This window comes from Lissotriton helveticus, chromosome 9 (assembly GCF_964261635.1).
Source record: "Lissotriton helveticus chromosome 9, aLisHel1.1, whole genome shotgun sequence".
Taxonomy (NCBI): Eukaryota; Metazoa; Chordata; class Amphibia; order Caudata; family Salamandridae; genus Lissotriton; species Lissotriton helveticus.
In genome coordinates this window covers 648,685,535-648,709,784 of record NC_136070.1, presented here as the reverse complement: position 1 = coordinate 648,709,784, position 24,250 = coordinate 648,685,535, and the positions used below count along the sequence as shown (strand labels likewise).

The following is a 24,250-nucleotide window of genomic DNA, read 5'->3' as shown; positions in this document are numbered from 1 at the left end:
TGATTTTTATGACCGGCCTTTCGATGACGCAGCTCTGAGGTAGCCCCATGGCTCTGCTGTGATTCGGCTACCCCTTTGACAGCTTGCCTATCAGTTTACCCCACCCCACTCCTCCATTTCCTTTTGGATTCTCTTCCAGTTATAAGTTTCTTCAAAGCCAACACAACAAGAGGGCATTCCACCATGAATTATTTTAATGGATGGCAGCTTCTTAAAGAGGTCACTGTCCGTATCAATTGAACATCTCCTTGATGCACTTGATTATTGAAACACAGTTATGCTTGGCAGACAATATGGAGATAAGGACTGAAGGTCCTTTGTGGAGAGCCTTAATAGTTATCAAATAAATGAAATAAATGTATGGTTGAAGGACACTCCCTTGAAGCGTGAACACACTTCTTATGCTTCGCGCACTACCCCTTTTCAGGTGAGCTGGAGGCCCTGCTATTTAGCTGTTGCCTATTTTGATAACTGCTTCCTCTCAGATCAAACGTATAAATTATGACAATAGCAGCATTGATAACTGTAGTAAATTACTTCTCTACTGTTCTCCACTGTATAAAATGTACCATGACATCATAGAATGCTTGGGTGTCTCTCTGTGCTCACAGTGTCAGTTGGTCAACTCAGGCTGAGCTGCTTTTCGGAAACCTTTAATGAACTCAGCATCTTTTGACAAACCTAGTGGAGAGCTCATTAGAAGACCTCATATTTCAATTCAGGGGTGTTATACGGATGAAAGAAGAGACAATATTGAAATCTTAGTTTTGTCGCCAATGCTTGTAATGCCTGGTAGATTGTTTTTTAAAAATGAGTGTGGTTTGACCTCTATATTCACCTACGTTGTTTTTATAGTCAGACATACTAAGATTGCCCGCCACATTATACACAAGTGGGTAAGAGGAAACTTGGGACAATCACGCCGGTTTCAGATAATCTTAACCAACTGGCATTATTTATTCAACATGCTAAGAAAGAAAGTGACCACAACCCCACGGCCTTGAGACCCTCACGGATGAGTGGTAATCTATACAAACCTTGATTAATTGACTGAAACCTCTCATGTCACTCTTGGCCGGGGGGCCTCTGCCATAGCTAAGCTCTGTTTCGGCAACTCTTGCTGTGTTAGGCTGGCTGCTAACCTTCAGCTGGGTGTCCCCTGATCTTGACAGCTTTGTTCCTTGCTACCTCAACGATGCCCTTCCTTTTGGGAAAGTGAGAACCCATCACACTATGGAGGTGTGTTCTGGATAGAGGTGATCTTTATTTGTTTTATATCCACGAACACCAAGACATGTTTTACACAATGACAGTACTTAGCTCGAGTGGCTGACAGGGCAACTAACATAATACATATTGGTAATTTAGGCACTGTCCAATCACGCTGCTGGAGATGGATAGACAGCAAACCAAAAGAAATAAACCTTAGACATCTAGACTAAATACATGGAAGAGGTATTAGCAAATCTGCTCTACTACAACTAAGGTCATAAACAGTTGCACTAATGGACATCAATCCAGGAATTCCAAACATTTCCAAACACAGATAATCTGCATCCACAACAGTTTCCACATTGCGAAAATCCCAGACCACACAACTGTCTTCCAGCTCACCAACACGATGTCTACCCTGCTTAATAATTTCTTTTTGGAAAGGATGAATACTCACCACAGACCCCTTATTCCACACGCCTGAACCCTAAGTAGAACAGCTGATTTAGTGGCTCTTATAATTTGCACAGGATCAGAAAATGTCGAATCACTCTAAGCAACTTTACTGGGTTTCTTCACTAACACCCAATCACCAACACCAACATTTTCACAAGTAGAAGAATGATTGTCATACCATCTCTTGTACCTTTGTGCAAAATATTTTCTGACACACTCATCAAGACTCTAGTGATCCCTCAAATTAATTTGAGATGAAACATGATCACTCAAATAAGGTGTAAGTAGTGATGGAGAAGATTTCATCTGCAGTCATGCATTGTTTTATTTTTTGTGCTTCAGACAGGCTGCATTTAAATTGCCACGCACATTTTGGTGCAGGTTAAAAACATGGCACATGAAAAACACGAAAGTGAGGTCTATTCACTTCAGTCTGAAAATGCTTTTGCTGAATTAACATGTGGTTTTTTTGCAATGTAGAGAAAAAGTGGCCTTTTTACCTTTGAAGATAAATAGAATATGTTTCTCTCTTCCCAGCTCATCCCATGCAATCTAAAATCAATTAGTCCTGTCTTAATAGACTTTGACTTGTTGCATATTTTGATAAACATTTTCAGTTAATAACACCTCTTTTTATAATGTGTGTGAATTAATAATGCACTTGGGAAACATAATGGACTGATTTACATGAAATTAATATTATCTTTGTGTTTGTTTTATTTTTGGGGCCTACACAAAACATGGCTGCCTGTGAATCCATCAAGGCTATGACTTGCAATTTAATGAGAAGGGAGCATGCGCAGACTGTGGCAGCTTTCCTCATGACAAGAAGTCAAGGACAGCGTGAACTGCACATTCTTGTCATTCTGCCAATGTACCAGTTAGTTAAAAGTGTCCATCTACTGCGCTGAGAAGGAAGGAAGGATGAATTAGATTGAAACATTTTTCCTAGTAAATGTTGCAAATGTTTATAAATGTAGTTATTCATGTATGCTTCTTTTGTTAAGACTAGTGAAGTCAGGTTTTTAGAATGAGTCAGGGAAGTGTGACCTCATGCATCATGACTGACCAATCACGTAAAGGTTTTACTGAAAATTGTTACATCTTTGTGTACTCTGCCAATAATTATGGTATAAATACTGTCCTCTCTGGATGGGGGCTGGCACTTCTTTTTCTCAGCTCAGCTGGCTTCTATGGGTTAGGTACGAGAAACGTCCCGGGAGATTGCTGAAGGGCGGGCTTGCGTCCGAGGAGTGTCAGGGGGAGGTTTCTTGCTTCCACGTCATATCTTGGCACTTCATGCCACATTCCTTTGAGGCCTGTGAAGGGCGGGCTGCTTTCCTCTTTAGACACAGACAGACAGAGTGCAGTGGATCAGGATAGGATTAGATGCTAAACTTTAAGTTTATGTTTTGACTAATTAATTAGGTCTGAAAAGATTTATTTGATTTATGCATTTATTTCTCTTAATAGCATATTTTTGCAAACTATTTAAGTACTGATTAGCTTTGCAAGACTATTTTTCTTAGAAACTCTTTAAGACTTTTGCGCCACATTTTTCATAACTACATGTAATGCTTATATGCAGACTGTAATGTGTTCTGTATTATTGATATTTTTCCTGTTTTCCAAATTCTGTAACCTGATTGATATTTTACTAATGAATAAAGGGTCAGAGAAAAATTAACTTTTTGACTAGAAAATAAAACCCTTTAAAATAATCAACAACTCTCTTTATTGGCTTACAATAATAATTGTATTTTGACTGTTCATCTTTATTTAAAGTCTCCTGAAGGTAATACATGGTGTGAAGGGCCCAACACCTTTTGAGCGGTAAATTAGAGGTAGCATGGAGGTTTTACATTGAGAAACTACCAGAAGAAATTACCGCTCTCCATCAGTAGGATGTGGGGTTTTAGGTTTAAACCTATAATAACTGATATAAACCCACTGAAAGAGAAATATCCCTCACCAGTGAAAACATATAAACACTGAAATAACACCTGCACAACCACAAACATAATGCCATTCGAAGGAAGGAAAAAGAGAGTGAAAGAGTCATTTTTGTTCTTCCTGAAGGGGCCAATACAATGTAACTTTGTCATACAAGCTAGCAGTAAGAAAGACTGGGCTAAAATTCTGCTTTAGTTTTGTTGTTTAGGGATGCTGCTAAAATATTGTTTCTTCTTCCTTTTGCTTTTTTCAGTTTTGTGGTCTTTGGTCTAAAGATGCAAGGTTTAGAAACATGTTTTAGGTATTGTTAAATATTGGATAAACTGTAGAGGATCAGGAAATATCAAAATCATATTTTATATTTTGGCTGTGTTTCACCGTTAGGTAAATTGGCCGGTTTCATAAGAATCTTTCCTAATATGTGTCATCACATTTACCCACAGAGAATGGGTAAAACGCTTAATACATCAGCCCACAGTTTCTAGTGGGTCAGTATTGTTAGGTGAATTTCCAACACCTCAGGTTTTAAACATTCAATGCAAGGTATAGAGACAAGTATATGTATAAAGAGCGCTATCACAAAGCATCTGGGATAGTGGTGAAAACAAGACACCAGACTTTTGGAAAACATGGAACACAGTGTCACTTGGAATGCTCTGCAAAAATGGTTCTTTCCAAGTTCAACAATGATTGGAGTGATATTGTTTGTATTTGCAGTGATTCAGCTACTTATATGAAAAAGTTGTGTGATGACCTGTCAAAATTGATACCCGAGCTGAAGTGATTCCCTGTAGGAGATCCTTGCCACTTGTTAGATGGTATGCTGAAAGCATCTTTACAGTCTTCAGAGTTAATGAGGGATCCTATTGACTTTTTAGTCCATTCTGGTGCACTGTTTTCTTATGCACAGAAGCTAAAATGCAAATATTTATCATTTTGTGGCATCAAAGAAAGAGTCATCCCAACTGTGTCCCTTGGCTGATGGTTCTCAGTCCAAGGGGCTAGGAATGCTATATTATCCATGTGGCAACCGTTTACAAAATTTTTGCTGCGTGATGATGCCAAAGGCAGAAATGTGAGGGTCTCTGGTCGCATGTTGATAGTGATGTGAAAAAAGTACACTCAACTGCATTATTAGATTTTTACAGAAAAACATAACTGCTGTAGTGGACATAATCAAAAAACAAGAGTCTGAATAAACCCTTGGCTGCCAAGTGTTCAGCATAGTTGGTGTAGGTGTGAAACATCTCCTTGAGTGTAGGCTGGGCAACACCTTTAGTGACGTTGGCACTGCAACATGTTCCATGTTAGAGTGCTTGCCACTTGGTAAGCAAAGCAATGTTGAAAAGCAATCCTGGAACGTTTATTTTACAATGGATGAGTAATGGCTTACAATGATGCATAGAAATGCCCCTTCACCACCAATGGCATTTGAAGTCAATGAAATCTCACTGTGGTACTCTGTACAAGTTCTAGATCCCTACAGTAAAGGGGAATTTCCTCCGTAGTTTCAAAAGTGCTGCTTCATTTTTGACTGCTTCAATAACTCTGAGGGCATAAGTGCCCAGCTCAATGCAAATGTTGCAGAACCTGCACTGAGAATCGCAATCTTCAAGTGCACCAGTATTTGCATGGAAAGCTATGTCAGTGGCCAAGGTTAACACATTGTTCACTGGCTATTTTGGCATTGCCCTTCTCAAGTGCCAATGTTGAGAGGGCCTTTTCACAGAAGTTTACATAGGAAAGAAAGAGTGAGCGCACATGACTAAAGACTCAATGAAGAAGTATTGTATGGTGTACTACAATAAGTTTAATTTGTGAAAATCTATATGGATCTCATATACACTATACGTACACTGTCTATATACCATGTTCTACCTTTAGAGAAAGCAAGCAATAATGAAAGCAAAACGTTCCATAAACACCGGAAAAAAAACACTTTTTCTGTTGTTTTTAGTCATGCGAAAATGTGTAACCACTGATAAAAACAGGTTTTTTAAGGTATTGAAATCACTTGAAAACACTGAAGAAAAAAAACACCAGAATTTACCAAAAATAGAAACTGAAAACAGGAAAGCCTAGGTGTAAGCAACGTTTTAGCCTCTCTTCCTTTTAACAAGAGAAAAGGTGAAAACCCTGTAACTGAACGAGGTGTATTTAATTAACTCCACACCTTTCCACGTAAATATGTGCGTACATTCAAAATTGAAGCAAGAGCAGTTAGGATTCCTTATTTTTAAAAATGTGTTACACCTCTCAAAAAACCATTAGCAGCAGGAGAAAAAGAGGAGTTTTTTCATGTCTGATACCATGCTTCAGTAAAAAATCAAAGCATACACCAGGAGATGATGGACAGAGCGCTGAAACTTTTCAGACACTCACCCTCAGTCACAGTTCTGAGTTGAATCCATCATCGTTTTTTAGCTCACTTCACCACCAGAGTTCAGACCCAGCTATGTGCAAATAAGTCTTGACCCTGTGCCTCGTGGGAACAGTCCAGCCCGGACTGCCAAGCCAGATCTTCTCTGGACCGGAAACAAGCGCCATGGGACCGGTTTCAGGGTAACACTCCTCATCAGACAGGCTAGCTTGAATCCAGTGGCAAAGCGAGCAAGGGACTCAGGTCTGGGCATACCCTGCCAACTTAGGGCAAACAAAGCAAACACAAGGAGATGATGGACGAAGCGCTGAAACTTTTCAGACCTCACCCTCAGTCACAGATCTGGTTTGAAGCCATCATCATTCTTTAGCTTACTTCGCCACCCCAGTTCAGACCCAACTATATGCAAATCAGTCTTGACCCTGTGCCTTATGGGAACAGTCCAGCCCGAACGGTCAAGACAGGTCTTCCCTGAACTAGGTCAAGACTGATTTGCATATGGCTGGGTCCAAACTGGGGTGGTGTGCAGGGCCGGACTGGGAACCAAAACCGGCCCTGGCATAGTGCTCGTGTCCCCCCCCCCCCCCCCCCCCCGAGCGCTTTGTTAGGGCCGGTTTTTGGACTTTTTGTTGCATGGCCGATTAACGGCCCTGTAACAATAACGGCCCCCCACCCATGCGGTGCAGCGGGGGATTGCCCGGTGTCCGCTACGGCCAGTCCGGCCCTGGTGGTGTGGAGAGCAAAAGAATGATGGATTTAACCCAGATCCGTGTGACTGGGGGTGAATGTTTGCATTGTCCAGCATTCCGTCCATCAATTGTTTCTTTTGCATCAGTAAAAAATCTGTAATTTTCTTTTGAACAAAATGAGTGCCATTGTCGGAAACCAAAACATTCGGACTTCCCTCAACAGAGAACACTTTTTCTAAAAATGTAATGAGAATTTCAGTCGTGGGCATTGAAACAAAATCATAGACCAACCACTTAGAGTAGTAATCTGTAACAATATGAAATTTCATATCACCAGGTAATCTGTGAAATGGTCTTGAAAAGTCAACTGCTAACTTATGCCAAAGCTTTTCTAGAAGTGAGTTAACTCCAGCTTTGAACTTGCTGAGCTTCCAATGCTTATCAGACAACAATCCTTACACTTGTTAACAAAATGCTCCACACAAGAATCCACCCCCGAATTGTCAGAAAATGCTTTGGTGAGATGCTGTGACTCGAAGAGAATGACGCTTGAAGACCAAAAAAAGAAAAAAACAGTCCACCACTCGTCGCCAATAAAATGTTGTATCCAAGTAGTAATGAGCACGCTAAGAAAGCTGTGGTCTCCTAGGTTTTATTTTAGTCACAGAATTAACAGCCCACAAAGAGCAAACAGGAGCCATAGATCTTGCTGCCATCCAGTGAGCCTGTCCAACGTGGAACGCCTCACAGAACTCAACAAGCACTATAGCAACAGAACACCATGGCGCTCAATAAAAAGATTACAACAGGTCAGCAACAGTAAGAACATCATTTACGTACTAGTAACACATCCATGTTACAATAAATACACAGACCAATAGTGTTAAAAGCACACAACACAACAAATGTCCAGTCAAAGTTCAATGGTTCAATCATGAGTGCAAAACATTTAAGGATCAGTTGAACCAGTTGAGAAAAGCAGAATTGTTCAATAAATAGACTTCCATGAAAAACATTACCTATAAGAACCTGATGTCTAAAAGAAAAAAAAGCTTACAGAAAAATGCTGAGGTGCTGTCGCTTCTAGGTTGGTGAGACGCACAGCAAGGATTAGTTACTTACCTGTAATCCTGATTCCAGGGGTATCCTCATCAAAGTCATAAGCATTAGAATATTCCCGCCCATGCGCGAGACCCCAGAAACACTATATTATATGTGCCCCACATATATATACTCATATATATATATATATATATATATATATATATACACATATATATATAAAAACATGCAATAGCAGCCAAATCACACCAGAGCTGAAATATGCTGTGAAGAATTTCCACCATACATGAATATTATGCATTTGAAACATGAGAAACAACACCAAAGATTGTTTAGAAACTGTTTTAATGCTTAGGCAGCAGTAGAAATTCTTATAACACCCTGAAAGCATAGAAAGCTCCCAGGCTGCATTGCAAACACACAGTCTAAAAAGACTGAAAAGCTAAGTTCCAGCGATCGAGTCCAATTCAGTCTTAGTTCAGACAGACAATACAACCACCATGTTCTATCTGAACAAACAAGGAGGCACACGATATCGCCCTCTCTCCCGGGAGGCTCAAACCATCTGGCACTGGCTTCTCTCTCGAAACCTTTCAGTGGTGGCGGTGCACCTTCCAGGCGAGTTAAACATCAAAGCAGACGCACTCAGCACTCACTTCCAAGATCAGCCAGATTAAACGACGAAGTGGTAGAAGAGCTTTTTCGTTGTTGGTGGCGTCCAGCCATAGACTTGTTTGCGGACGAAGAAAATGCTAAATGCCACGCCTTCGCGTCCAGATTCCACCGACCAGGGACGCAGGGGAACGCTCTCCTGATGGATTGGTCGGGAACTTTTGCCTACGCGTTTCCTCCCCTGCCTCTGATTCCGAAGGTAGTTTCCAAGCTCCTCAGGTCGGACATGGAAATGATCTTGATAGCTCCGGATTGGCAACGACAGTGGTGGTACCCGGACCTACTGCATCTGTCTGTGTGTCCACACAGACGACTTCCTTGCAAACCGGACCTGTTGAGCAAGATGAACGGGAGGATACTACATCCCAACCTCTCATCACTGAACCTGACAGCATGGCACCTGAGGTCCTGCAATATGGGCATTTGAATCTGCCTCCCGAATGTATGCACATTTTAAAGGAGGCTAAGAGACCTTCCACGAGAGCGTCTTATGCGTTCAAGTGGAAAAGGTTCTACATATGGTGTAGGGATCATCACTTAGATCCAACTAAAGGCCAGGAGGAGGTAATCCTGCCATGCCTCCTTTCCTTGGCAACTTCTGGTTTGAAATATGCTTCCATTAGAGTGCATTTGTCAGCCATAGTAGCGTACAGGAAATCACCAGATCAGATTTCTTTCTTTCAGGTTCCGGTGGTTAAGGACTTCCTCCAGGGGTTAAAAAAAGTGTATCCCCCTGTGCGAAATCCTTCTCCTCCTTGGGAATTGAACCTGGTTCTATCCAGGTTAATGTCACCTCCTTTGGAGCCCACCCACAAGGCCTCCTTGCAACATCTCTCTTGGAAGGTGGCCTTTTTTGGTGGCGATTACCTCAGCGCGCAGAGTGAGCGAGATACAAGCGCTCTGTGCGAAGGAACCATATACTGTTTTCCACCACAATAGAGTAGTCCTGAGGGCTCATCCATCTTTCTTGCCTAAAGTGGTTTCTGGTTTTCATATAAATCAGTCCTTTCCCTCCATTCGTTTTTTTCAAATCCTACGAACCCAGCCGAGCGGTCACTGCACTCCTTGGATCTTAAGAGAGTGCTCAAGTTCTATTTGGAAAAGACTAAAGGGATCAGGAAAACGAATCAACTGTTTGTGAACTATGGTTCACTGAGAACGGGATTTCCAGCGGCCAAGAGGTCGATCTCCAGATGGATTGTCTCTTCCATTAAATTGGCCTATCAGCTTGCAGGCAAGCCTTTATTGGTGTCACCCAAAGCGCATTCCACTAGAGGGAAAGCCGCTACAGTAGCTTTCTTACATGACATTCCACTGTCAGAAATGTGCAAGGCTGCAACCTGGAAATCGGTTCATACCTTTACGAGGCATTACTGTCTCGAATCTGATTCCAGGGCCGATACTCAAGTAGGGCAAGCCTCCTTGAGAAATCTGTTTGGGTAGCCTATAGTCTGCTCAGGCTTATTGATAAGATTACTGTCTTGTCATTCCTTTGCCCGCAAGGATGAGGAGAGGCTCGCTATTCTATTCTAATGCTTATGACTATTGATGAGGATCCCCTGGAAGAGAAGGATTAGTTCTCTTCCAGGGGTATCCTCATCAAAGTCATAAGCAACCCTCCCGCCTCCCCGGGCAAAGGATATTCTTTAATAAGGAGATATTGTTATCCTATTTTGTTACTGGGTTTGTTTCAGTCTCCGAAAAGAATAACTGACCTAACTGTCACCCCTGAGGCATGATGGGATACCGGGGTCATGGGTGCCTTAAAGGCACGGTGTCAGTTTTTTTGTAAACAGCTGCAGGTTAGTTTTTCAGTCTTTTTAGACTGTGTGTTTGCAATGCAGCCTGGGAGCTTTCTATGCTTTCAGGGTGTTATAAGAATTTCTACTGCGGCCTAAGCATTAAAACAGTTTCTAAACAATCTTTGGTGTTGTTTCTCATGTTTCTAATGCATATTATTCATGTATGGTGGAAATTCTTCACAGCATATTTCAGCTCTGGTGTGATTTGGCTGCTATTGTATATATATATATATATATATATATATATATATATATATATATATATATATATATGTGGGGCACATATAATATAGTGTTTCCGGGGTCCCGCGCATGGGCGGGAATATTCTAATGCTTATGACTATTGATGAGGATCCCCTGGAAGAGAATAAGCAGATCTCTTTCGATAGGTGTAAAGTTCTGGGGGCAGCAAGTGGTTGCTCACGAGCTCCCCACCAGGAGTAGCCATCTTCACATCAGCTCAGTCCTACACCGAAGGCTTCCGCCCCATCACTAACCTCCCCTTTCTTGCGGAAATCAAAGAAAGATGTGTAGCGAAACAACTTTACCGTCATATCAAGGACAAAGATCTTATTGACTATTTCCAGTCTGGTTTCATTCAAAACTGCAGCACCGAAACAGCCCTGCTGCAAGTGATTGATGATGTGCTGGGTATACTCGATTCAGGGGAGTCTTGTCTTCTGATTCTTCTTGTTCTTTCTGCAACCTTTGACACTGTCAATCACAACACTCTCCTTAACACTCTTCAACAGAGAATGTGTTTGGAAGGTACAGTGCTTAAATGGTTTGCCTCTTTCCTTTCGGACAGATCCCAAAAGGTCAAAATAGCGAATAGCCTTTCATCTTCATTGGTATCCCTCAAGGCTCTATCCTTGCACCCACATTGTTCAATTACTATTTGGAACCATTGGGAATTCTCCTAAGTAAATCTGGGATCCTCTACCATCTCTACGCGGATGACACCCAAATCTACCTAAGGTGTCCTTCACACACGATTTCGCAATCCTCAATTCTGCTCTCCACTCTATTCAAAACTGGATGCGAACTCATCAACTCATTCTGAATCCCTCCAAAACAGAATGACTCCTCCCCTCAAACTCTCTCACTCCTCCTGTTCAATCTTGGATCGATCAGCTGAATCCACTTCACACTGAACTTATTTTTGTCGACAGTGCAAAATCCTTTGTTGTCTTACTCGAAAAAAAGGCTCAATCTACTCCCCACATCAACTCCATTGCAAAGAATGCTCGATACCAACGGCGCCTTCTTTGGGTAATTTGACACTTCTTCCCGGAGCAAGACCTTAAAACCCTGGTCCAATCGCTATTTCTCTCTAGATTGGACTACTGCAATTCTCCTCTTACTGACCTCCCCAAATCCCACCTTTCCTTTCTTAAATCTGTTCTCCATTCAGCGGTTCATTTTATATTGGGGGCCAAAAGAAGTGACCACATCACACCCTTTTTGTCATCCCTCCGTTGGCTTCCTATCGAAGCAAGATCAATCTACAAGACGGCTTGTATCACCCACAAAGCCTTGCACACTTCCTCCCCTCACTACCTGGCAAATAAACTGAAATTCTATGGAGGCTCTAGACTGTCTCGTAATGTAGAAAAATTACTGCTCGAGCCTGCCACTTTCAAAAGGGAGAGATTGATGGCTCAATCCTTCTCAGGTAATGCAGTGAGAATCTGGAACTCGCTTCCACCGCAGCTCCGCACCACCACCTCTACCCAGACCCTCAAAACTGACCTTAAATTTCTTCTCTTCTGAAGACATTTCCAGAACTGATACACACCCTTTCAAGTCCCTCAAGGAAGTTCTTTCACTATTGTACATTTGTATTCCATGCCTGTGCAAGTGTCATCCCAGTGTGTTTTTGTGTTTTTGAGTGACTGCCATCTATTGCTGTATTATACCTCTGCTTGTATCTCATTTGCTTCTGTAACATGTACATTTGTATCATTTTCCTCATGTAACGTAACTGGTCCTATTGTGAAGCGCTCTGACACCTTCGGGTAAAGTCTGCGCTAAATAAAAATGCATAAATAAATAAATAAGGCTGATTCCCTTGGGACAAAGATGGAACCCGCTCTCAGTGGAGCTTAGTGACCTCACACATAGGCCTTATGACAACAAGGATGACGCAGGCCTTGGCACGCACATGCGCACTCAACACCAAATACCTCGAAAATGAAACTGTTTTGGGTGCACGATTGTGTGAAGGTGGTCGATAAGGGGCCGATGTGGTTGCGTAAATAATGAAAGGCACTTTTATTTTTATTTCACGTGTCTCACGAGAACTCCTAGATAGTATATATCATCTTTACAAGCTAGTATGTACAAAAATCATCAGTGTACATCACTAGAACTGAAAAATCACAGTAAAAAAAACTGCATAACCCTGCATTCCCGGAAAGTGTTACACACACTGATACAATAGCAATCTGTGAGAGAAGAGCAATGTGGTGTTCTCTGTTCTGCCGCCTCCTGCACGTGGTTGGTGCAGTGTCAATTCCTGGATTGTTGTGCCTGTGCAGAACGTATGGCGATTGTGTGCTACGGTTTACTTTGCCCACAATCGCCAGGACAGCACTTGCACACTTGCCTGACTTGGTGTGGAGCGTTCTGGTTTTTGCGCCTCTATGTCCCAGATCCCTGCTGCCAATGACACCCTGGTGGGACGCGGAGTCCCAGGGTGCAATGCCTGTAATTGCCCGCAGCTGCCGAGGGGGGAGGCGTGACCATCGCGCTACAAAGTGCTGTCTCCGACACGCGGCGCGGGACACACTTGCACACTTGCCTGACTTTTGGGGAAGAGTGACTCTGCTGTGCACTGGACTTGCGGCTGTGGTGGGAACTGCTCTGGTTTTTGCGCCTCTCTGTCCCGGATCCATGCTGCCATTGACACCCTTCTGGGACTCGGAGTCCCAGCGTGCACCGATGTAATTGCCCGCAGCTGCTGAGGCGTGACCATTGCGCTACAAAGTGCTGCCTCCACCCACGAGGCGCAGGACGCGCACGGGCGAAGCCCGGGCCAAGGGGGGGGGGGGCGTCCTAGCCTGTCATCGCCAGGAAGAGGCAGGGCAGGGCCACCTCTCTTGGTCCTGTGTATGTGGATTATTTTGGGTGAGATACTGCTTCCCGGCCTTCCCTGATTATTGCCTGCTCGTCATGAACTTTGTTAATACCTCCTGTCGAACCTGCCATAGTGAACTCCTTCGAAGCAGACGGGGACGAGTACATGTAGCAAGGACTTACTGAGTGGTCTACTTTTGTGCGTAGGGAAAGTTTCTTATCCGACATTTCATAACCTTTTGGACTGGGCTGATTTTACGGCTATTTGAGAAGCTCTGTATTGTTCCTTGCATGTTTAGCTTTCATTTATTTACTCAGGAAGTGTATTTAGCACTTGTCCTTCAGATTGCGGATAACCTCAAGTTTGAGTACATGACTTACGGGTGCTGGTTAGGGCCATCTTATTGGATTGCCCCAGTCTCGCAATGGGGAAACGCACTTGTGCTGCCAAACAGTCTTGCCCACAAAAACTCCCTCTTCCCTGTCACCCCCAACCTCAATTGATAGAATGCTACAGCGGGAAACGGGAGCGGTAACATCATAAGTAGAACTTACCGATAGGCACCTGTCATTAACCCCAGATATTTGCCTCTCGCTGAAAGAAACATCTACTTCCAAAAATTCTGTCACCCCTCCTTTACCCCGGATTGTTGTGCCCCCACCTTCCTTATGCCAAAAAGTTACTTTACACCTGTATTAGAAACTCGCGGGGGCCTCTACGGTTACCCCGCGGATATCTCTAAAGCTTCCGGAGATTGTTCTGTTAATGCTCAAAATGATACGACTTACCCACCCTGGGCGAAGAATATGATTAGAGACCTTTTGGCTCAATTGAAAGAAATTGTGAAGGATGAGGTTGCCCCCCTATTAGACTGCATACACAAACTAGAAATACTGGGGGATGATAGGCAAGCACACAGGGGGAACAATTCAACACACTCTACGTTGAGAAGCACCGATTTTAGTTGCCAGGTAGATATTTTAGGCTCGACTACTGCTGACAAGGAGACAAGATTCCATCACTTAATATGGCTCTAGATGGCCCAACAATCATGCCAGTAATAACGATCAAGCTGCTTTGCTGACTATACGCAGGGACTGTTTGTGAAGCTAGGAGTGAGAAGACAGCACTAATTGGACCGAGCCTAGGTACAAATACCATCATCCAAACAGGGCCCCATGAGAGCAGAGAAGGTCGGGGGGGGCGGGTGAGAGGACAGTGGATAGCTTAGAAGAAATAATCCAGCCCACTATAACTTTGCCTCAAGCCTCATCCCTCTTGGTGGTCCTCTTAACAGGGGTACCAGCACTCAAAAGGGGCCAGCGAGAGACACATTTAGATCTAAGAAACAAATGCCTGTTTTGGATGGCAGGGTACAGACAGTTCCCTTATGACAGCGCAGGAGAACTTATAATGGTTCGTAGAGTTGGTTGGGTGGGAAATAGACCAAAGATAAAGCAAGGAGACTGTGTAGTTATAAACTTTAAAACAAAACAAAAACAGACAGTATGCTGGCTATTGAGCCAGAATCACAGTCTCCCAGAGCACCGCACAGAGATCCAAGCACTACCACTAGACCACTTTTAACCCCGCTACCCTACACTAGCCAGTGTTAGTACCTCCTCAGATCCAGACAGATGGGCAATGAACCATCAGAATAATGGCCGTAGACACTCCACCTTCAGACCCCTATTTTTTAATGTACCTGTAAGGAATAGATTCGAGGGCCTTGAGGAAGTGGATTGACATGCAAAGAAATCGGGGAAGAGAACTGTAAGGCCCCATGTAGAACATGGGGAGATTTTGCATGTCCAATCAAGGCAGCTCATTGGCCCTGGGCTGGGGACAAATATACTGGCTTTCGATATACAAACTCATCTGGTAGACAGGGATGCAATCAGGCCAGGGGTAGGGTTCGTCGATCAGCAAGCCTTTCCAACTATCAATATTTTAAAACCCAGTGCTATGGTGACAAAACAACCCGCTTGCCCACCTGGCATCCTCAAATTTGGCCTGCCAGGGGGCACACAAACCCTCGACTTCCATGCTCCCGAGGTCTCCATTGATAAACGGAACCAGGGTAGGAGCCTAAACATCCTATCCTGGAAAGTTGCCGGCCTCAAAAGCAAACTGCCTTGTTCTGATTGGGGGCTTTTCGTGTACCAATTTGACATCTGCCTGTTCCAGGAAACATAGGCACGGGAAGACTCTTTTAGGGTGGGTTTTGAGTCGTTCACTTTTCTAGCGACCTCGGGAGGTAGGGATAGACCATCAGGGTGCTTATGCATCTGGGTCGGCTCACACTTGGGCTGTACAGCCAAACAGTTAGATTCCTTGTCCAGCGACATTCTATGCGTGGCACTTAGTTTTCCTACCAAGCTGGAACTGGCTTTTGTCAACATTTATTCTCGCCCTGTGTGAGTACCAGTAAGGAATCCCCAACTTTTAACCAAATTTGATTCCTTCATTTCCGCTGTCCCCCGTAATACAAAGCTGATAGTGGGGGGAGATTTTAATTATCAATTTGAGCCTCTACCAGATATGTCTGGTACAATTCCCACTGAGGAGGATGTACAATGGTTAATTCCAGAAGCGCAAATTCCAGCAATCAAAGCTTGGTCCCCGCTGGCAATTCAGATCAATGCACTTACATTGATGCATTCCTTGGGAGCATGCAATGTCCGCACACCCTCGGATATTCCTGGGACTTTAACATTCAATAAAATAGGACAAGCATCTCTCCTTGACTTTATTCTAGTCGAGACTAGGCTATGGCACAGAGTTCTCGATTTTGTAGTTTTTCCACGGCATGACAGTGATCATAATGCTTTATCTCTAACATTGAAGATGCTGGATCTAGGAACCGCATTGGCTACTAGTATCCCAGTAGACAATAGTTTAATCCTCTCCAATAATTGGAGAAGAATCAAATGAGGGGCAATCCAGCAGTCACCAGAAAAGCTGTCTGCATTATATGCAGCAGTCGTCCAGGTACTAGTAGAACTGGGAGAAATAGCTGCAGCGGCGGCCAACACTGTCCTCATAGAGAAAGTTGCAGACCTACATGCTGGTCTGGTCTCTAAGTTGGCTGAGATATTCCATCCAAAAATGCATGCCAAGGGGGAAAAAAGGGCCATTCGCTCATGGTTCAATGATAGTTGCCGTGTGGCAAAACGGGCTTTATTGGAGGCCGTCAAAGGTAAGGACAAGCCATTAACAAAACAAATGAGGGTGCTGTATGAAGAGACCACTAGAACAGAAAAGGAGGTGTGGTAAATGGGCAGATGGGATGCTCTAAAAACTGCTTTGTCCAACAAAGATCTGAAGGAGTTCTGGTGCATAGTTAGTTCAGGGATCAGCGAGGGCAAGCCAGCACTAGAACCTAAAATAGCAACAGAAGCATGGGAAGTACACTTCCAGGTCCTATATGCTACAAAGAAAGACCCTGCCCTTCACGACATTGCACCCATGGCAGTGGTTAGTGCTATCCATGAAGAAGCCTCTGAATTCACCCTCCCTGAAGTTGCAAACGCAATAGACAAGCTTTTCCCTGGCAAAGCACCGGGATTGAATAAGATTGCAGGGGATCTTTTCCAGGAAGAAGCAGATATTTGGGGACCTTATCTATGGGTTTTATTCAATGCCATTATGAAGGGTATGCCGATCCCTGAAACTTGGGCAGGGACAGAAATAGTCCCAGTTTTCAAAAAAGGTTTGCCACTTTTGCCAGCAAATTATAGACTGATCAGTTTGATCGACGTCTCAAAAATGTTTTGCACGGCTAGTCCTTGACCGCCTGCAGAGGTGGATTAAATACCATGATATTTTAAGCCCTTACCAAGCCGGATTCAGGAAGAACATTTCCCCCGTTGAAAAAATATATGGACTTCAACTCATGTTTTGGAAAACAGTGAGAATGGAGGGTGGCAGCCTCTATTTGATCTTCGTGGACTTGAAGACGGCCTTTGATTTGGTGCCCGGAATAAAGTTGTGGGCGGTGCTTAGAGATATGGGGATTCCCCCCTACCTTCTGAACATACTTATGAGATTGCATGAAGGTAATTTTTCCGAGGTAGGGTGTGGGAAAGGAGGTGACCTGACCCCCCGATTTCCTGTTGACAGGAGAATAAGGCAGGGGTGTGTGCTTGCCCCTACCCTGTTTTGCCTCTTTGTCAATGCACTGGTTTCCCAACTTACGGAGGTTAAGGATAATGATGTGCCCCAACATTGGGAGGTACCTGCAATGATGTTTGCAGATGACACCCTTCTACTGTCAAAATGTCAGATGGGCATTCAGAGGGTTCTAGACAGCTGTGCCACTTTCTGCAACAACAGGGGGTTAGAAATTAATACTCTGAAGACCAAGTTTATGGTCTTCAATCCTACTAAGACAACCGGTCTTAACCGCAGTCTGGAGGGTATTGTGCTGGAAAGGGAGTCTGTGTTTGAATATTTAGGGTTCACCCTGACGGAAAATATGGAGTGGGGCCTACAAATTGCCAAAGCCAAGCTCAGGCTAGCCCAGACTACTGAAGGAATTGCCAAATTATTGAGAAACTTATCCCCCAAACCCGCTGGGCCTATAGCAGAGATCTATAAGGTGCAGGCCAAGACTGCGGCAATGTATGGGGCGTAACTTTGAGGGCATTCCTGTTCTGGAGCAGTGAGCAAAGTAGAAAATATTCTTATGAGGCAGATCTTGGGCCTCCCCTCTAGTACTCCTCTCATTCCCTTGCAGAAGGACTTAGGAATTAGACCTATCGGGCAAGAGTTGGGCCTCAGACTCCTAACTTTTTGGTACAGATTATGGGTGACGCCAGGACTGGCAACTTATAGAGCAGCATTAAAAGAGATATTTAGTTTCCCTGAAGCAGCAAAAATTCTCTAGTTTGCACATATAAAGGAAGAATGCAATAGGTTGGGAAAACCAAAACTGTAGAGCAACCCAGAGAAGGCATTTTTCACAATTTCATGCATAGAAGTGGTAAAAGCCTACCGACTGAGCAAGCTAGCCGCTGTACAGAGGTGTTGGTCCACAGGCCAGTTTTCGGTCCAATTCTTGCTCCTGAAAGAGGACTATAGAATTGAACCCTTTTTGGATGACATCCAGCCATTTTTGGCAAGGAAACTTTATGTCCAGTTTCGACTGGGCACCTGGCCGCTTCATTGTCTTTTCATGTAAATGGTCTACTCTGCGAGAGTGCCCAGCTTGAAATTGGGAGGAAGAGTCGGAGCTTCATGTCTTTTTCTTTTGTTCTGGCTATAAACCAGCAAGGAAGCGCTGGTTTCTCCAAATTTGTAGGAACCTAGAGTTTGTACACTGTGCAGAGGCATTTAGAGTTCTAAAGTCTGATACTCGCAAGCCCATTGTTTTTACTGTTACACAATTTTTTTATTTCAATGTGGCATAGGCCCTGGACTTTTGTAAAATCGCCCAGCCGTAAACAGAATATTTTCCCCAATTTTTTTAGGGCTTCAATTTTGTTTTAGTGGTTTAACCTCAAGATGAAATTCGTGTTTATTCTTTTAATAAATGTATATATTTTTTTATTTGTTGATTTACAATGCAATTTTAATCCAATCACCAATGTATGAGTATTTATAAGATTTTTTATGCTGCTCAAAACTAATATACTGTTTTTTATTGACGTTATTGAAACTTCCTATATAGTGTTCGTATCTATTACCTATTGCCTTCTGCACAGTATACATTTCGCACATGCACTTTATTGAGCCTATTGGATTTGTGACAGTATTGAATCATAGGGCTCGATGTCATTTTATCTTTTTATTATCTTATTCCAATGTAGTGTATGTTTTTTAATTGTATGTCTATTTTGTATACTTTTATGGTCATGAAAGAACGAAATAAAGTTTTCTGACTGACTGAGTTTGCAGAACGTATGGTGATAGTGTGCTATGGTTTAGTTGCTCCTTTGGGGTCAGTCAGTGACAGGCTGAGCAGAAGGAAAAAGGTTACTTCTGGAGAAGCTTTATATTGTCTATACTGTAACACAAGTGACTGAATTAAAACATGCAGCGTATATTGTATCTGATGACGTCCTTAGCGATCGAAAAATTAGCATGCTTAGTAATATCGCAGGCGTTGAGCCAGATGTTCTGTGGAATCCCGGGGCAGCAGGGGTATCTTGGTTAAAACCCCACCCACAGCTCAGAAAAAGTTGCTTGCCATTTACCCCAATAAATATCCGAACCAAAAGGTTCTTCTGCCCATGCATCTATTGGGAGATTGTGTGGCGCAGCGGCCAGAGCTGCTGACTACTGAGCGCGGGGCTCACGGTTCGCTCTCCAATAACATCTCAGCTCAGCATCATGCGACTCTGGCCAATACCTCACTTAATCTCCCAGATGCCCCCCCAGCGCCATGAAACCTTAAGGGGTGTTATGTTCGTGCTTTACAAATATGGATTATTTATTATTATACTGGCATCATTGACACAAGGTGTTTTAGTCCACTGACTGTGCTGGTTACACAAAGGCTCTTACCTTGGGGGTCCTTGCATAGCGGCCTGTCCTTGTGTCCCGTATGGAGCTGATATCCACCACGTCCACTTCCTGGATGAAGAAACAAGAAGGGAGGTTGATTAAAGTGCAGGATTCAGTGCCCCGCCTGCCTTTTCCACACATCTGTAGAAGCTATCCCACCTGGTCAACCACACAATGGTGTCCCACAACCCCACCACTTCAATCCCAACAAGACAGACCACAAACCTCAAGAAAAAGGCGAAACCCCTGATCCACCCGTGGACATAGTAGGCGGGGACCTATATTCCAAGTCTGGGGTAGGGGCAACACTCTTCCCAAAAGAAACTGGCAGGTCTCTCGGTAAGGTCCCACTAGGGACCGGTAGTGCACTCTGCATAGGTGCATGTCACAATTGCAATGTTAGTGTGGACAAACCAAACCTGAGCTTGCACACAAAGCAGCAGGGGCAAACAAATACAGTTATTAACATTTATTATGACCTGGCTGGTGGTTCATTAACAAGCTATAGCAGACAAACACTTCCAGTTTTGATACCACTTCTTACCATTTCTGCCTTGGTGGGATACATGTTCTTAAATTCATTTTTTGTTAGCTACTTGGAGGTTCAGAAACACACACCTGCAGGTACCCTTGGCTCTAATGTCAGCTTTGGCATGGGACCAAACCTGTAGGACTAAATTGCTTTATTTCCAAGAATCTCAAATTGTAATATAGAATAAGAGTAATCTTCACCTAACTGTATAGCGTTTTATGTTTTATCTGGCACTATCGTAATTATGCTTTGCTATCCTTCTGACCTACTCGTGCGTAATATTCAGGATTGTATCATCTAAATTAATTCACACCCCACAGAATCCACAATATTTGAGATGCTTCTGTCTCAGCAAAGTCTCCACTGCTCCTTCAAGTTATGTTCACACCAGTGCTTAAAATGAAAATATAGAAGTGCAGGTACTCACTATTTAGAGAACCTGTTTGCTTCTGAGAAGTGTAGGCACTCACTATTTAGAGAACCTGTTTGCTTCTGAGAAGTGTAGGCACTCACTATTTAGAGAACCTGTTTGCTTCTGAGAAGTGTAGGCACTCACTATTTAGAGAACTTGTTTGCTCCTGAGAAGTGTAGGCACTCACTATTTAGAGTACCTGTTTGCTTCTGAGAAGTGCAGGTACTCACTATTTAGAGAACCTGTTTGCTTCTGAGAAGTGTAGGCACTCACTATTTAGAGAACTTGTTTGCTCCTGAGAAGTGTAGGCACTCACTATTTAGAGTACCTGTTTGCTTCTGAGAAGTGCAGGTACTCACTATTTAGAGAACCTGTTTGCTTCTGAGAAGTGTAGGCACTCACTATTTAGAGAACCTGTTTGCTTCTGAGAAGTGCAGGTACTCACTATTTAGAGAACCTATTTGCTTCTGAGAAGTGCAGGTACATTCCCATTAAATGTACTGCAGCAGTGCTAAGAAACAGGTGCCTCCCTTTCGAATCTTAAAGATGTGCACGCACTTAGGACCAGACAGTTCCTGCCCATTGAAAGCACTGGTTCACGCCATGCAACCTAACCTAACACAGAAAAAATACTGTGCAGCAGGTACTTTAAACCATCTAACCATTTCACTACATTGGAATCTATAACTTTTACTTCCCAGCACCAAATACCCAGCAACTCGAGTTATCTGATTGTTTTCATGAGCAACCTGCAGGTTCCAGTCCCAATCAATTACCAGCTTTTTCAACTTTGACCTTTATTTAATGTGATTAGAAATTAATGCATAAAGCAGGCAAATTATATGCCATTTTTATAGAACACGCGATGGCAGAAATCTGCTATCCATTGCTGGCAAAATTATATTGAAAGTGAATTGCCTATGACTAATAACAAGTGTTATCACTGAATTCAACAGTATTCATGTTATAGACCTGGAATGATTTCAAGCATGGGCAAAGCCAATAGGCCAGACCTTGACAATCTGCTGAAATTGCTCTTCTGTTTTCATATTTTTTTGCAAGCATATGCCACAGAAATAACACGAAGAAAATATGTTGTCGCCTAAACGTGGCCGACTTATGCTTATAATCAAAATGTTACAATTAGAAAACATTCACCAATGCGGCAGTTTTACTAGTGATGATTTTCAACAAAAAGCCTTTCAGTTACACCATGCATTTTATTATAAATATTACTATTATTTCTGAAGGAGTCGAGAATAAAGCGCCATCCAAGCTCTCAATTCGAAGGCAGCTACAAAATTGAAATGTCACTTAAACACTTGATAAAATACACTTTATAAAAAGAGTGCAGGAAAATAAAAAGCAGATATTTAAAAGTTAAAATAAACAGACCGCTTTCTAACTGAAGACAAAGGAACTATTTTTTAGCGGATGTGAACAATGTGCACAGGATTCCTGCCTGGCTGCCACTGGATGAAGTCAGTCGACCCACTGTCCCATGTTGTATGGTGTGCAAAAGCAAAATGTGAATGGCAGTAGTATGAAGCCCTTCTGTGAATTTATATTATGGCTATTGGGGGGGTGGGAATAATAGACTGAGGAGACACCTAAAGCCATTTCTAGTCGGTGATTCGTGTGCAGTTCTGGGGAGCTTTGCTGTCAAGGCAGGCGGGCAACTAGAGCCAAATTTCGGAGGCGGCTGATAAATATTCCGTGGGGCGGCTAATTCTTCCAACCATAGACAGAGTGGCTGTAAGAAGGTGTGAACACACAACAAAAGCCTCATTTACAAGTTAATGTTCTTGTAAAGACCTGTTAAGTACTCGGGTGCGGCTGCAATTAGATGCTCGCCAGCCCGCGAAACTGTCACAGCCCGGGCTGACACACACGACGGGGGGGGGGGGGGGGGGACGGATGGGGGCTTGAAGCCCCGTGAGCCCAAAGGGTGTTGCGCGCCTGCTCAGGTATTCTATTGCTACAGTCGGCGTTATCTTTTCAGTGGGGCCCGCGTGGTGTCGGCACCTGCATGCAGTGTGGCAGGCTTGCCGACGGATGCTTGCTGCTGGGCTGCCCGGCTGGAGGCCTGCGGTACTTGCCTCTGGCCGGGGTAAGTGTGGCAGTATATGGGGCTGTTTCGCCCAGACGTAGTCCTGCTGTGCAAGCCTCCGCTGCAGTAGGTGGGACTCTCTGCCGAGGCTTCCCGGCCGGGGATCTGCAGTGCATTTTTTCCGGTCTATCTATGATAGGTAACCATTTTCAAAAATGGGGTAACCCAATCAGCCAAGGACCTGGGTAATGAACGATAAAGGAAAAACAATGGTCCTAGACCTCAATTTACTAATGTCCCAGTCAATCCTTAGTTGATCAATCAAACAATTATTTCGAGCATAGATTCCATCAACAGCTCAATTGAGCTGTTGATGGAATCTATGCTCGAAAATTGAGGTCTAGGACCATTGTTTTTCCTTTATTATTATTATCTATGATAGGTTGCAAATCTGTGATGGGGCTGTGCACTCTCGCTATTATGGCCACTTTTTACCCGTTTAAGGCTTATTAATAATGTACTTTATTTTGGCCATAAAAAGTTTCACAATAAAACAATTACAATTTTCCACATCCAGCTGTACATCGTTCTTATTGCAATAGCATACTTGGCATTTCTATTTACATTTCAATCCTAATAATCTGTCCAGAAACTGCCTGGCAGTTCGGGGTGCACTGTTCTCATGGGGAACAGGCTCAAGACTTATTTGCATGTGGCTGGGTCTAAACTGGAATGGCATGGCGTGCAAAAAAGCTATGGATTTAACCGAGATCTGTGACTGAGGGTGAATGTTTGAATGATTCAGCATTCCATCCATCATCTGTTCTTTTTTGCATTTGTTGCCCACTTTTAGCCTTCACTTTACAGGCCCCGAGTACACATACCACCCTTTTACTAGGGACTTAAAAACAAATTGAATGTGCCAATTGGGTAAAATCCAATTCCACCAGGTTTAAAGGAGAGAGCACAAGCACTTTAGCAGTGGTAAAGCGTACAAAGTACTAAGGCCAACAAAAGGTAATTCAGCCAAAAAAGAGGAGGATAAAGTCAAAATGCTTGGGGGTGACCCAGCAGTGAGGGCCAGGTACTACTTTGCCTACATTGCCTCTCACCCTCCTTATGAATATTTACTTGCAGCTCAGGCCTATTGGGGCTATTAAATCATGCTACTGATTGTTTAACAGCTAATAATTGTAAAATCCTACAGATTTCTGCTCATACATGAGCTGTGTCATGGCTGTATATCTTACGTTAGATCACATAATACAATGATGGACGGAGTGTTGAAACGTTTCAAACACTCACCCCTAGTCACAGATCTGGGTTTAATTAATCATTATTTTGCTTGCCACATCACCCCAGTGTGGACCTACCATATGTAAATCAGTCTTGAACCTGCTCCCCATGGGAACAGTCCAGCCCGAACTACCAGGCCAGATCCTCC

The 24,250-nt window shown here is 43.3% G+C and overlaps 1 protein-coding gene across 1 annotated transcript in view; it reads right to left on the bottom strand.

Moving 5' to 3' along the window:
* Positions 1-24,250, bottom strand: part of PLCB3 (phospholipase C beta 3) — a 585,337-nt gene that overhangs the window by 277,611 nt on the left and 283,476 nt on the right. The window contains exon 3 of the mRNA XM_078660740.1: positions 19,813-19,881. Coding sequence (XP_078516866.1) covers positions 19,813-19,881 — 69 coding nt within the window. The remainder of the gene's footprint in view (positions 1-19,812; positions 19,882-24,250) is intronic.